At 37.8% G+C, this 15,686-nt stretch overlaps 1 protein-coding gene across 20 annotated transcripts in view; it reads left to right on the forward strand.

Moving 5' to 3' along the window:
• The window catches only part of NRXN3 (neurexin 3), a gene marked incomplete at both ends in the record, with an annotated part of 1,482,596 nt that extends 1,476,345 nt beyond the window's left edge, over positions 1–6,251 (forward strand). For 12 of the 20 annotated variants that reach the window (XM_080922178.1, XM_080922177.1, XM_080922163.1 and 9 more), the window contains one exon: positions 5,950–6,251. In XM_080922178.1, coding sequence (XP_080778304.1) covers positions 5,950–6,251 — 302 coding nt within the window. Of the gene's footprint in view, positions 1–5,325 lie in introns of all 20 variants that reach the window. The other 8 variants (XM_080922160.1, XM_080922175.1, XM_080922171.1 and 5 more) reach the window with 2 other exon arrangements.
• Positions 6,252–15,686: the final 9,435 nt, after the last annotated feature.

A 15,686-nucleotide genomic window follows, 5' to 3' on the forward strand; every position in this document is an offset into this window, starting at 1 on the left:
CTCTTGGATGAGTTGACTTGGAGGATTGGTTCTAGGTACCTCTCTGATACCAACATTTTTGTGTATTTAAGTTCCTGGGAGACAGGCTTCTGAACACACTTCTAAGAGATTATTTTGATTAGGTTGATTGATATAGAAAGACTCATCTATTGTGAGTGGCATCATTCTCTGGGGCAGGATCTTGGTTTATATAAAAATAAGAGAGGAAAATTGAACACAGTGTTCCTTGTTACTAATTCCGGATGCAATGTGACTAGCTCCCTGAAGCTCTTTCCTACCGCAATATGCCTCCATTACAGACTATAACCTTGAACTATGAACCAATACATACCTTTCCTCTTTCAAATAGCTTTTGTCAGAATACTTTATCACAGCAGGAAACTAAGACAATTTCTTAAACAAAATATCATAGTCAGTCAGGGATGTAAATATATTATTATCCTGGCTACTTGAGAAGCGAAGGCTCTTGCTTGAGTCAAGAAGTTTGAGAGCAGCTTGGATAACATATCTATATCTGATGTCCAGAATTAAACAAGAAGCATAATGTGCATAGAACCTGCACATTGCTTCCTTGGTCTTTAAGTGTTGTCTGTATTTGTTAAAACAGCAAAAGCAATGTGCGTGCTGTGCAAAGTTGTTAGAATATATGTATTTTAGGGAGAATGACAGGAAAATAATCTGCACATACTCAGTGCAGACACTATGGGGGAGGGGCATTTCTATCTGAAGTCCCATGAATCCTTGACTGCTGAGCCCATTATTACAGAGGGTTAAATGCATAATGAATTCATCTCAATTCTTAAAGACAAAAATATAATCATATTTAAATTGATTGCAGATCTACGAGAATAGGCAGTGCCTACAGGATCTTGCTTGCTCTATGACTATGAGGATCCAAATTCAGATCCCAACACCTAAACAAGCTACATCAGGTGCCATATGTATACCTGTAACCCCAACACAATGGAGAGCAGAGACAGAAGGATCTCTGTGGTCTGCTGGTTGCCAGCCTAGCAGAGGAACATAAGCTCCAGTTTCGGGGATACTACCTCCGAGGAATGGGGCAGTTATAGAGAATATCTACACTGTGTACAGATGCTCATACCCTTCACACACATGAATATATACTGCACACAACAATCACACAAATCCATTCAGATACATGGACAGGTCTACTAAGTAAGTTTACTAAGTAAGTAAGTAATGGGATACTTAAATGTAACTATACACCCTGACTCATGTACCTGTTCCAGGCAATTCTTATGTCTACAGCTACCTCAAAATTTTAACCTATTCTGTAATCATTCCCATTTGTAATAATGGTCCTCCCATACCAGACAGCTTCATTTCAAACTCTAGGCAGCCTTAATTCCAGGCATTGCCAAGAGAGAAAAGTATAAAAATATTTACAATTTCAGAAAGTAGAGACCAGCAATTTTTGGCCTCAGACTTTCTTGGCAAAGGGCATTGTTTATAATGTCTTATAACTATACTACCAGGATAAAACTAAATGTTGCAGGAAAGGGTTAGATAATTCTGAAAGATTTTCAGATCTTACTTAGGATATGATAATCATCATTTTATTTTAAAAATAAACTGCTCTCACTTTGAAACTCAATAGCTTATTAGAAACTGCTGGTTAGCAAGCCTTAAAGCCCTATATCTATACTGTTTAGAAAGTTTGAATTTTTATTTTGCTTTGGAATCAGAGATACTTGCTAGACTGTTGAACAAGAAAAAAATAGCAAAGGGGAATGGCTCGATTCAACTCTAAGCCAAACAAATTTTGTCGATTTTTTTAAAACAATACTGGGACACTTAAGCAAGAATTGAAAAGAGAAACCAAACAAAAACCAGCCAAATTTTAGTCTCCAGATGAGTGTTTCAGGTGGTCCAGTAACACAGCAAACAAATGTCGTTTAGTGATCATGAAGACAGTATTTTTTTTCTTGCTTGAAGATCAAAGAGTTTGGATTTATATTTAATTGAATTGCTTCTCCATGAGTCAGAAATTCTTCCTCTTCAATAGGGTCCCCTCTCTTCTTTAAGAGGTATGTTTCTGTTGAAGCCATAGAGGAACATACAAGTCAGATTTTTGCTTTGTTTTGTTTTGTTACTGCTGGTAATGAATCCATATGCTGAACATTTGTTCCGGTTAACCAGGACTACAGGAAACTCAAGGTTAGCAACACAGCTGCAGGTATAAGCATTTGGTTCCCAAGCCTGACAACCTGAGTTCTCTGTCCCCAGAACCTACCCAACTGCAGAGTTGGTATCTTCTATTGTAATTTCCGCACACCTAGGAGTGCAGATCGGACAGGAGCATCACTTGGAGGCTTGAGGACCTACTAGCCTGAGTGTACACCTTAGCCGAAAAATGCAGAAATACAGCACTAGTTCTGAAAATTGTCCTCTGACTATGACACACAGCAACATAGCCTATGGCACATGCGTGCTTCTTCTTCTTCTTCTTCTTCTTCTTCTTCTTCTTCTTCTTCTTCTTCTTCTTCTTCTTCTTCTTCTTCTTCTTCTTCTTCTTCTTCTTCTTCTTCTTTTCTCTCTCTCTCTCTCTCTCTCTCTCTCTCTCTCTCTCTCTCTCTCTCTCTCTCTCTCCCTCCCTCCATGACATCTCCCTCTCTGACTCTTTCTGTGTGTCTCTCTGTGTCTTTGTGTCTCTGTATCTCTATGTCTCTGTTTCTCTCTCTCTATCACACACAAACACACACACATAGACACTTCAGAAGCAGAGAGAGAGGACACACATTCTTTTAAATTGAAAATAACATTCAGTCTTGTTCTACCTTGGAAAGTAAAGTTATACTTATTTCTTCCTTGTGGCTGCGAACTTCCATTCAAACCCTGCCCTCCACCCAGATCACCTTGAATACGGCACCTGCACATCTCTCCTACCCATACAAATGTAAGAAAAATAGTTTGTGCAAGATTAGTTCTTAGGGCTAGCTTGCCTTTAGGGAATTGCGCTCCAAATCCCATTTATAAAAACTAGCAAAAGTGTGTAAATTATGTATTAACTAAGTTGCAAGGTATATGAATTATATATGTTCACAATGTTAAAAAAAATAGGCATACTGGTCTAGCAAAGCAAGCCCAAAGCTCTATGAACCCTGCAAAGATTATTTTGCTCAATCAGTTCAAATTCTGAGAGCTAGAACAGAAATGCAAGCTGAGACTCCAGACCACAAACTATCTTGAGATGCTCAGGAAGATACTTGCTTTTCTTACCTTCATAAAATAAAATTATCTGTTAAGTGGGAAGGAATCATAAAACTCTCTGTTGTCCCTACTCTTCTGAATGATTCACATAAATTATGTACACTTCCCCCTGACCAACAAATACTTGCTAGGCACCACAATTATTGGCTAGATAGGGAAGCAGCCAAAGGCGTTTGTGTGTTTGCTACCACGCCCTCCTCCATACTTGGAACCTGGACAGCATAGATGCTGTATTCCTGAACCACAGGTGGTATTTAAAGTTTCAAACCGTGGGAACCCAAGTGAAGCTGTTATAATAGTAATAAATCTTTCTACGAAAAATCATGGCAGACTATGTAAGCTTAAAGACTTGATGCTCTGGAATGTCCCTGGAAATCTGCAGTATTGAACCTGCTGCAAATCCCAGTCTACTTTTCTGCTGATAGAGGAGGACGGTACCTGAACAATGGGCATATGTATTAGCAGAGGCACACACACTAGCATCCCACCTCAGTAAATCAGATACTAATAGGAACACATACAAGTGCCAAAAATCCAGCTCAGAAAGAGCCTTCTAATAGTATTGTATCATCATCTCAACGTTCTGACTGCAAAGTGAGTTTGTGCTATTCCTGGAAGAGAGTTTGGTTAGATTACAGAAACTGCTCCTGTAGAGGAAAATGTCCAAAACATAGAACCTACTACTACCTTCCCCAATCTTCTAAATCCAGAGATCCCTCTCCCTTAAGCCCAAAAGCTCCTCCTCATCTCAGAGACTACTCTCTTCTAAAGTCAATGAAAGCAGAGCATCTCCTTTGCTGGGTTGCTTGCGGTTGGATAGCCTGTCTTAGCTTCCCCATTGCAGGAAGTCAGAGTTACTAAAAGTCATTCCGCCCAAAAACTGTCTCAGTGCATCTCTCTATGGCATTTGTAAAGAGTCTATGATTTAAAATAATTTTAGGTTATGGCTACACTATATCTTTCCAGAATAAATGCAGTGACAAGACACAAGTGGTGACCTCTTGAAATTGCTCTGCCTCAATCGAAAAGAGATTCTGAAAACTTTGTCTTCCTGACATGGGAGGAAAATGTCAGCCTTAGAGTTAAATGAGAAACTTCCCTGGCACAGTATTTCTTGCATCTGTGATGTGCAAGACACCATGTTTTTATGAAGTACTCTTAAATTGCTTTTTCCTGCTGTCCACATGTTTGGTAATCATGTAATAATGAAGCTTTACACACACACACACACACACACACACACACACACACACACATACATATGCCACTCTAGTAAAGAATCACTGATTTCAAAATTGACTTTGCCAAGTGAACTTTTCTCAACCTAAACATGAGTTTCCAGCCAGTCAAGGATAACTAGACTGCAATTTTTAAATGGAGCTTCTTACTCAGAATATATTTCATGTAACAAAAGCCTTGAATACACAAGACACATCTTAAGCTAATGCAAAGCAAGTTGTCATTTTAAGAGTCAAGGGAGTTTAGAGACATACATAATCAGAATGCATCAGGATGAACGTTTAAGCCTGTTGTTTGTTCCTGTCTCTTAGCCAATGGGAAATCAGGTTCTCCCCAAGGTAGTACAGAAAAGTTTTCAAGTTCTTTGGTCTTGATCTTGGTCTCAGCAAAATGGAAACTAGATCATTTTCATACTAGTAGGTAGAAACCAAGAAAGCAATAAAGAGATGTTATATGCATGCGGATCCAGCCATAAACAAAGCTCGCTGCAAATGTAACACACACATGAAGTCCTCGTAGTATTTCTAAGAATATTTCTGACTGAAAGTCATCATCTTGCCAGAAAATCCTGAAACCAGCCTGTTTGAATCCTGCCACTCGAAATCACTTGAGAGTATCTTTAAAAATCTAAGACTCTGATTTCAAGGCTCAAAATGTTGGGTAGGCAGATGCACATAATGAGCTCTATCTCAGCCCAGAATAATAAGGCAATAGCCAGAAATGACCCACATGCAGATGCAGCTCATTTTATAGTCATTTCAGAAGCATAACCTCTGCCCCGCATTCATTAGAGTAACGATGAACTGTGTTTATGCCTGTACTAATTATGTCTCTTTTTCTTTTCAATCCCAGGAGGTGAATTAGTTATTCCTCTTCTTGTAGAAGACCCTTTAGCTACCCCTCCTATTGCTACTCGTGTACCCTCCATTACACTCCCCCCTACCTTCCGCCCCCTCCTCACCATTATTGAGACCACCAAAGATTCCCTGTCCATGACCTCTGAGGCGGGGTTACCTTGCTTGTCGGACCAAGGCAGCGAAGGTTGTGATGATGATGGCTTGGTGATATCTGGGTATGGCTCAGGGGAAACCTTTGACTCTAACCTGCCCCCTACTGATGATGAAGATTTTTACACCACCTTCTCCTTGGTAACAGATAAGAGTCTTTCCACTTCAATCTTCGAAGGTGGCTACAAAGCACATGCGCCCAAGTGGGAATCCAAGGACTTTAGACCTAACAAAGTCTCGGAAACTAGTAGAACTACAACCACCTCTTTGTCCCCTGAGCTGATCCGCTTCACAGCGTCCTCCTCGTCTGGGATGGTGCCCAAATTGCCAGCTGGCAAAATGAATAACCGTGATCTCAAACCCCAGCCTGATATAGTGTTGCTTCCGTTGCCCACTGCCTATGAGCTAGACAGCACCAAACTGAAGAGCCCACTAATTACTTCCCCCATGTTCCGTAATGTGCCCACAGCAAACCCCACGGAGCCAGGAATCAGACGGGTTCCGGGGGCCTCAGAGGTGATCCGGGAGTCCAGCAGTACAACAGGGATGGTCGTCGGCATTGTGGCTGCTGCCGCCCTCTGCATCTTGATCCTCCTGTACGCCATGTACAAGTACAGGAACAGGGACGAGGGGTCCTATCAAGTGGACGAGACGAGGAACTACATCAGCAACTCGGCCCAGAGCAACGGCACGCTCATGAAGGAGAAGCAAGCCAGCTCCAAGAGCGGCCATAAGAAACAGAAAAACAAGGACAAGGAGTATTATGTGTAAACATAACACCACCAGTCGTATGCGAATTTAAAACAGAATTATTTATATACACACGCTTTGACAATGAGATTTATCTTGTTGGATATCTTCTGTGTGATGGGGTATACCATGACTATGGCGGAAAAAAAACAAAACATTTTTTTCTCAAAGGACACATACGATGGTGTATCTCTTTGTAATGGTGAGCCATGCTGCAAAGTTGTAGCCTTGGCCGAAGACAGAAAATTCTCTCTGCCCTGCTGTATCATAAAGCACACACTTAGTGCCCTGGAGCAAGTCCTTGACTCCACATGACCTTGGAAGCTTCCTTCTCTCCAGGACCTTTTGAAAGGGGTAGAAGACTATATGGCTTACTTGTTCCATAGCTCCAAGTGAGTCTGTAATGATGTTTGTGAATCTTGACTGTAACAATGTCGGATTATTTTTTGTTTGTTTGTTTAATTATGTAAAAAAAAACAAAAACTAAAAGAAAAATGCTTAAAAAAACACAAACAAAAGTATACAAAAAAAAAAAACAGAAAAAAAAAAAAAAAAAAAACTTAATCTGGTTCTGACCAGTGTGCTTGTAACTTTCCAAGATCTGAGGGGAAAATAGCTTTTGGGTTTTCATTTATTTTTTTGACAATGACTGCACATAAGAAGAAAAGGAAAAAAAATTCTCAGAATAAAAGTATGAGACTCTTGCCATATGAACTCAAACTCTACCATGGCATTCACTCCACGTAGCAGGTTGTGGTGTCTCTAGAATCAATTGTTAGGTTCCTGATGCTTTGGTGAACCCATGTGGTGGACGATAATCCATTTGCAAAGCAGGTACCCAAGATCTAATCCCAATGTTTGCCATTCAAACCTACAACAGATGGGTTTTGGGGCTGGTGTTATCGGAGTTATTGGTTTCACTTAACAAATACTGTCCCTGTTCATCAACCCAAAATGTGTGAATGGGGAAACATAGGCCCCACGAATGGAAGCAGAGCCTTTCCAAGGGAAGAGAAGGAGAGAGGGGAAGGGAAGAAGGGAAGGGGAGGACTGGACCGGTGAAAGGCATGCAAACAACGAAAAACAAAAACGAAAACGAAAAGACAATGCTACAATGCTAGCATCTGTTCAACAGACTGCAGGGGAGTTCCCAACTTGTAATGCGACCACAGTCACACAAGCCACATCATGGCCGAGTGTGAAAATCATTTATTTCCCCATCCCTAACATGAAAACCAGTTTCCACATGGTTTAACTTTGTAGCCTGATGTGAGTCAATTCTTCCCGTCTCCCTCATGTCTCCCTTCGCCCATCTTTTTTTAAAAGACAAATAAATAAATGAATAAAGCTGCTGTGACACACACACACACAAAAGGAATTTAATAGTATAATATATATAAATAAATATATATATATACAGATATATTTATCATGGTATGTTTGATGGGATGACTGACACAGAAATCTGTTCAAGTCTTGAAGTGGAATGAGAATGTTATTTTAAAAGAAAAATAACAAAACAACAAAAAAGTAAACCTTACAATGTGAAGAAAGTGTGAGTTTTTGTTTTGTCACAGTTAACTGTGTCAAAGAGAATTTAAACAAGCAACAGAAACTTCTCAGATTTTGTTTACATATTTTACTACATTTTTGCCGGTATAATGCCCTAGTCATCTATGTACATACCGCTTTAAGAACTGTCATTTCCTTTCTTCTGTCTATTTGCTTTGTGTTCCATTCTCTTTCTGTCTTCTTTTTGTAAAGAGGAAAGAGTGTACAGAGTAATAAAAAATTAAAAAAAAAAAAAAAACTGGTTTCGTGGCCGGAGCCATTCCAAAAGGTAGAAGATAAAACAAGACATATACTCGCACCGAGGCGGAGTATGTCATCTGGAGGGCAGGCATATACAATTTCTTTTGTACAGATGAAAACCAATCAGCTGTTTAGATTTAGAAATCTACTCTTGCTGGTCTTTGTAAGTTGCATGAATATTTGACTTTGAAAAAAAAAATATATCCTAAAGACAAGGGGCAGAAGGCACAGTGAGAACAAAGGTGACCTTTTCTGATGTGTATGGAAATCGGTGTTCCTCCTTATCTGAGATTTTAATGTGTTAAGAGTTTTCCTTTTTGTTGTTGTCATTAAAGAGACCGGACTGTAAAAGAATATCAAAGCACGATTTTAGATAAAGGGCCCAGCCCACATGAAGTTGATTATATCTCGATGTCTGTGACAGATCGCTGTTCTTGGAGTTGTGAGATCTTGTGAACTGACCTCCTTTCTTTCTTTCCATTTTATTTTTAAATCAGAGTAAAAACTCATTTGTTATATTTCTTTTGGTGTAAGTTAATATCTGGACAGTTTTACAGGAACTTGTGCATTCTGTACGCGAGCTTTCATCAGATTCCTGTGTTCTTTGCAGACCCTGACAGAGATTTTTTTTTCATGATGTTGTAATGTTCCTGCTTTTTGTTTTTTCCTTTCCTCTTTAATTTCCCATTAGCTTTTTCGTTCAAGGATATGCTTAGCAATAAAATGTTCTTCCCAAAACCCTGTGTTGTGGTTCGTATTTATTTTCTTAACATTGGTAAAAGATGGGCCACACAGCTAAGTATGTCATATTTTATTAAGAATTGAAGAAAGTACAACCATTTTCATGTGCTATAGGCTGCTCTACCCACATGCAAATTACAGAGTGATCAAAAGGGTCTATTCTTGGGATGAGTTAATCCTCACTCTACCTGAGGTCTTTGTGTTTAGATTGCTGTGATGAAGGAAGAGGAGGAGAAGATGCATTCCAGAAAGGTAAGATGGCAGAAGCTTTGTATTCTGAAAAAAATATTGCTGGAGGCCTTGCTATCAAAACTATTTGATATCTTTAAGTGTTTTCTATAAGTCAAAACACTTTGAACAATATTCAAGAATTATATTTAGTCATAACCTTAAACAGAAAGCTTTGGATATCTTTTTTGCAACGCTTTCCATCGAAGTAGAGAAAACAAACAAACAAACAAACAAAAAAAACACCTTGCTAAATTATAAAATGAAGTTTGAATGAGCTTCTAAGTTTTGCAAGTTTCATTCCAGAGTTTCCACCCATCAGATTCTTCATCTACTCAATTTAGTTTGCATTTTTCTCATAGCAATGGAATTTTCAACTCACACTTCATTTGCCAATTAAGTAGCCAATGTCATACCCCATTTTGCACCATGATCCCCAGTTTTATATTTAACCAAATAACTGTCCTCTAAGCACCATTTAAAGATACTATTATGTGCTTTCAGGTTTTGTTAATGGCATAGTTATGGTGTTGCCTATCTTATGAATGGGTTGCACTCGGGTTCAATGATGGCAAATTATATGAAGTTATTTTTCATAGTTATTATCTTAATAACTATAATTACTTAAAATCACCAATACTCATGATATATCAGGTGCTCTGTTGCTTCAATCTATATAATCTGTTTAATTTACTTTAAAGATGAAGGAACAGAACACAAGTAGATGAAGGGAAACTAGTCTAATACCTTTTAAATCATATAAATTGTCACATTATATTTACCCAGAAGCCAATGCTCAACACATGGAACCTAAGGTTGGGTAGAGTTGGTTGATGTCCAAGGTGGTCTAGTGAGTACAAATGGCTCAATTTCACATATTCTCTGAGATTTCTCTTCTGAAAAATATTAAAACTCAGTCATTCAGTTATGCAAGGTAGGGCATTTAGGTTTGAAAGATCACTTAAAATAATATAAAGAATTTTACCTTATTTCCAGTATAGAGAAGATTTTCATATTAGCCTCTTTTGTGTTGTTAATTGTGCCCTGTTCTCTATGAAATAAGTTCCTTCTCGTTTTAGATATTCTATATCACAAATTATTTTAATAGCGTATCATGAAAATAATGACTATTAAAGATTTAGAATCTTGCCAGTGGAAGGCAAGAGAGGAATGGCAGACAGGCATGGGAAGCTCTGGTCAGGGGTCAGTATGTCAGTGGGTAGAGATTGCATGAGCATGTTTGAACAAGGTCATAATTGATATACCCTCAGAAAGCTTGAAGGAGGAGAGGAGAAACCAAAGTTCCAAATCAGGTTCTCATTGAAGGACACTGGCAAGAAGAGGACCTCATGCCACAGGAAAATAAAAAGAGACATCAATCAGAAGATTCAATATTTTTGAGATAACAGAAGATGAGGAAGGTATAAGAAGAATGTCTCAGTGTTCTAAAGAGAGATGGAAAGACCACCTAGACTCAGTGCTATAAGCTGAGTTAATGAGTTAATAAAATGACTTTTATTTCTTTTATTCATGTGTATACAGAAACTACACACACACATACACACAGAGAGACACACACAGACACATACACACAATGTTTATGTGTTTGTTTTAAACAGCGTTTCATTATATAATCATAGTTAATACTTGGTAGCTAGTACTTGTAGTAATTGGTTACATAGACCAGCCTAGCCTCAAACAGAAGTCTGTCTGCCTTTGCCTCCCATGTTCTGGGATTGGAGTTATATGCCACCATGCTTTGTTTGAAGTAATTTTAGGTATCAGTACTGAATCAGCTAACATTACTTAGTAAAAATACTTGAATCTTTGTAGCTTTGTTATGAAATATGGATGACAGATATCTTCATGATTGTATACACTACAGGAAAAAGGGACTAGAGAGGTTGCTCAGTGATTGAAAGCTTGTAATGCTCTTGCAGATGAACCAAATTCAGTTCTCTGTGCCATGTCAGGTGTTTCACAAGGATCTGTAATTTCAGCTCCAGGGATCTGATGCTTCTGGCTTGTACAGGTACACACACACACACACACACACACACACACACACACACACAGACACACACAGACACACACAGACATACACTTAAAATTAAAAATAATAAGGAAAATAATGAATAATTAAGCAAATATAAAAAAAGAAACAGGAAGAACTTAAATGACCTCTCTGAGGTTGTCTAGTAAACAAAGGAGATACTATGGAAAATCCAATCTTGTAATTCTTAATTTAGAACCCCTCTAATTACATTTCTCTAGAGAATTCATTTTCTCTTTTCTCAGGAACATTTGAAAGAAAATCTCAAGGAAAGGATGATAGGATGCTGTATGAATTCATTCAGCCATTCAGTCCTCTGCTCAAGCTTTTATGACAAAATACTATCATCTAAGTTAATGAACATAAATTACTCACAGTAATAGAAACTGTGAGCCTCATATAATGGTCTAAAAAATTTCAGGTTTTTTTTGTTGTGTGTTCACATGGTCTTTATTGTCCCCATAAGCAATGAGAGAGAAGGCCACCTAACTTCTTTACAAAGCTATTGATAGGATTGGCTATTGATAGAATTGGCTATTGGTAGGATTGGTTATTGATAGGATTGGCTAGTGTCCTTTTCTGGAAGGTACAGTTACATTTAGACTTAGGATTTGGTTATATGAACTTGGTGTGGCACGATTTTCAGTCCGTAGCATATATATGTTATGTATGTCTAAAGTGAAATTTCCAAAGGACCAAGAGAGTGGCATGTAGCAGCAGCTCTAACATTGAAAGGGCAGGATGGGCCAGATAAAGAATAAGCAAAACCACAAGAGACTGAAGCACAGCATAGATAGAATTCTATGATTAAGGTAAAAGACAAGAGAATGTTAAAATTGTGTAAAATCAGGGCATACAAAACAAAATGTCATCAAAAAAAGCCAGATCATTGAGGTGTAGAAAATAAATAATGTGAGTATCAAGAGGTGCTGAAATATTCTATGTTTAGCAAAGTATCTTCTAGAATCAGTGTACTATGGCTTACATTGTGATGCCATACCTCTAGATAATTAGCTCACTACAGACTCGGGTTTCAAGCTTGTAATTGTATTATGCCTATTTTTCAGGTGTATTGGGAAAATTAAATGAAATAATCCATGTAAATGCTCAGCATATGCCCAAAGCATAATCTTAGTAAATATTGTGCAATAAAACAATATACTATTGTTACACACACACACACACACACACACACACACACACAAACATACACACCACTACCACCACCACCAGCAACAACAACAACAACAAAAGCAGCAGCTCCAGCTGTGTCATGCCAGCACCAAAGACCTTAGTAAAACATGTAGAAGGAGTGTTGAAATTGGGTCTTCTTCTTCCTAGTCCTATACTTCCAGAAATAAATCTCAGACTCAAAATATAGTTACAAATATCTTGGCCACATAACTAGATTCTTCTCTGGCTAGAATCATTAAAAAAAAAATCCCATTTATTTGAACCTGCATTCTGCCTTGTAACTGGTTACCTGTGCTAAGTTTGTGTGTTTCCATTTTCTTACACCTTCTTGGTGAATTCTCCTGCCCAGAACTTTCCTAAAATTCCCCTCCTCCCCAGATGTTCCATTTTCCATTTCCTGCCAAAGCTATAGGCTATAGGCTTTTTAACTGACATATAATATACAAGATATTCTCTCTACAAAGTAGGACTAGAGAGACTGCTCAATAGTTAAGAACACTGACTCAGTGTTGAGAGACCACTGACTTTTTTCCCAGAGGACCTATGTTCAATTGCCAGCACTTACTATTTGGCAGCTTCCTACCATCTTTCAACTCCAGTTCAAGAAGATCTAATGCCCCCTTCTGACCCCATGGGCATTGTACCTACAGGATACACACACAATTCCTTCAGGCAAAACATACATATACAATCAAAATAAAGAGAATATTTTTGAAACTATGTTATATAATTATTTTGTGTATTTCTTTGGTTCCTTTCCCCCCTTTGCGAAGAAAATATGAATTTCAGTTACCTCTCACTAAAAAAATTTTCAGTTCTACTGGCAATGTATTTCTAAGCTCACACTTGACTGAGCCTAAGAACTCTGCTCATCCTGACCCTTTGTATGTAGTTCAGGCTCTGGACTATCACTTATCCTGGGGTAGCAAGTCAGTTAAACACTGGGAAGGCAAGATAAGAGACCTTCAGGAAATTCTGCCCCTAACGTCTTCTCTGTATTTTGATTTTAATTTAACATTGCCCTGGACATTTTCAGATACTTCACAAAATAAATAGAAGAGTACAACAGCAAACTGTTTACCCACCATTTAGTTTTAGGATTTTAATTTTTTTATTTACTTTGAAGTCATTATTGAATAGAAAACCATAGTTCAATATTACCCATTGTTTAAAAATAATAGCCACAACAAAAGGGAGCATCCATTGAATTATCTGAGTCTCTGGGTCTTAGCCTTGATCTGTGTGCTTCTGGTTTTGTAAACTTTCATTCTTTCTGATGGACAATTAAAAACACAATTCCATTTCTTTATCCAAGACCACACAAAAGAGGAGATTAACTTCAAACTAGACTATTGGTCATTTAATTAGATTGTATGGAAACTGAAAGGGATATTTAGCAGGTCGCTATTTGATTTAAGTGTACTCAATTGCCTTTCACAATGAGTAAAAAGTCCATAGATCATAGATACCAACAACATCTTTTGTAAGATGTGCCATTGTATGTTTGAATCTTCTTCAAGGAAGTGGGTAAAGAAGAATACTAATTCATGCATAAAATAGAGGCACAAATCTACTTCTGTTTTTCAGCAGTTAAATCTAATAAATTTGTATTTAATATTAATTCATTGACATTAAGCCAGATGACCATGGAGAAAGATATATATATATATATATATTCACTCTTCTCCAATTTTTGACATAGAATTATCCTACATGTTTTGAGTAGAGAATCAAAGACAGAAAAAAGGATTGGATATTGGTTATCTGATAGCAAGTTCTGCTTTATGAGAAAGAAAGTGTTAAGAGAAGGTGCAGATTGTTTGTTCGACCAGTTAACAACTTTTTCTTTTCTACCTGTTCTGTGCCACCTGGTTCATTTTAGTTTAGTTTAGTTTAGTTTAGTTCAGTTCAGTTCAGTTCAGTTCAGTTCAGTTCAGTTCAGTTCAATTCAGTTTAGTTTAGTTTGAGTTTTTGAAGAGCCAGGAAAACACATCCAAACACTCTTAAGAAAGATTGCTTAGGTTTTCAAGAATACACAATATATAGACAGAAGGAAGATGAACTGTGGGGGGTAACTAAAGCTGGAAATGCTGATAGTTCCTGATATGTTAGTGGAGTTTGGGCAAATGAGCCTTTGTGTGTTACATGAGTATGATCCACAACTGGATGTGTACTGGTTCCAACATGAAAGGAAAAGACAAAGATGGCACTTCATTAGGACCCAGACAAGAGCAAGAATGGAGGAGACACAGTTACACTGTTCCTGACTTCCTACATTGGATGTGCTTACTAAGAAGGTAGGTCTAAATTAATGTGTAATATTTTTTTCTCCCTTGCTACACATTTCCCCTTCCTCTCCCTATATCTATCTATCTATCTATCTATCTATCTATCTATCTATCTATCTATCTATCTATCATCTATTTTCTTCTATCTATTTTCTCCTATCATCTATTTCTTCAGAAGTAATGTAATAAGCTCTGAATTAGACACTCACATACAATTTCTTTTGCATAACAGAAATTTTAAAATTTAATTTTAAACTTTAAATGGTAAAAAGACCATATTTTTAAAATATGATTGGCAAGCCTAAGCTAACTGTCTCCACAGTGGACAAGCCTCTCCCAACTGACCCTCTTGTGACTAGAGTGTTTGATTATATTTTACAGATAAACAGGTACTTATTGTAAATTTGCAAGTGTGTAATTTTAGTAACTTCAGATACAGATAAATTAGTGAGATTTGAAGAAAAAAAAAGGAAGTATGCTATGGGTCTCTCAGAGTTACTGCTGAACCTATTTTAAGGTCAAGGGTTGTAGAAATTGAGAATAAATTGACATGTGATTTTGATATTTTCTACTCATATTCATACCAGAAAGCCATTTATGTATACACAACTAGAGAAATCTTTCAACACTAGAACCTGTTACAAGATATACAGATGAAATAATGCATCCCACAAGCTTCTGTGAAGAAAGTCCACTGTCCTCTGGACAGGGATACATAAACACCATTAACTTTGGCAGGATCAGTATAACACAGAGGGGCCTATTTCCCATTATGGCACCCAAGAATTTTGGACTTTCTGGTTTTGTTTTTTAATTAATTAACTAAATACTTCATTTACTTTATATCTCATCTCCTTCCAGTCCTCTACTCTCATCTCCCCATCTCCTGCCCTGCCCCAGACTTCCTCTCCTTCTCTTCAGAAAAGGAGAGGCCTCTCATGGGTATCAACTAGCCTTCTCATATCAAATTGCAGTTAACACTGGGCAATTCTTCTATTGAAGCTAGACAAGGTAGCCAGGTTAGGGAAGAGGGATTCGGAGGAAGGCAATGTAGTCAGATATAGCACCTGTTCCCACTTTTGTGGGTTTCACATGAAGACCCAGCTCCACAACTGTTACATCTGTGCATAGGTTCTAGGT

The sequence above is a fragment of the Micromys minutus genome, assembly GCF_963924665.1.
Source record: "Micromys minutus genome assembly, chromosome: 1".
NCBI lineage: Eukaryota > Metazoa > Chordata > Mammalia > Rodentia > Muridae > Micromys > Micromys minutus.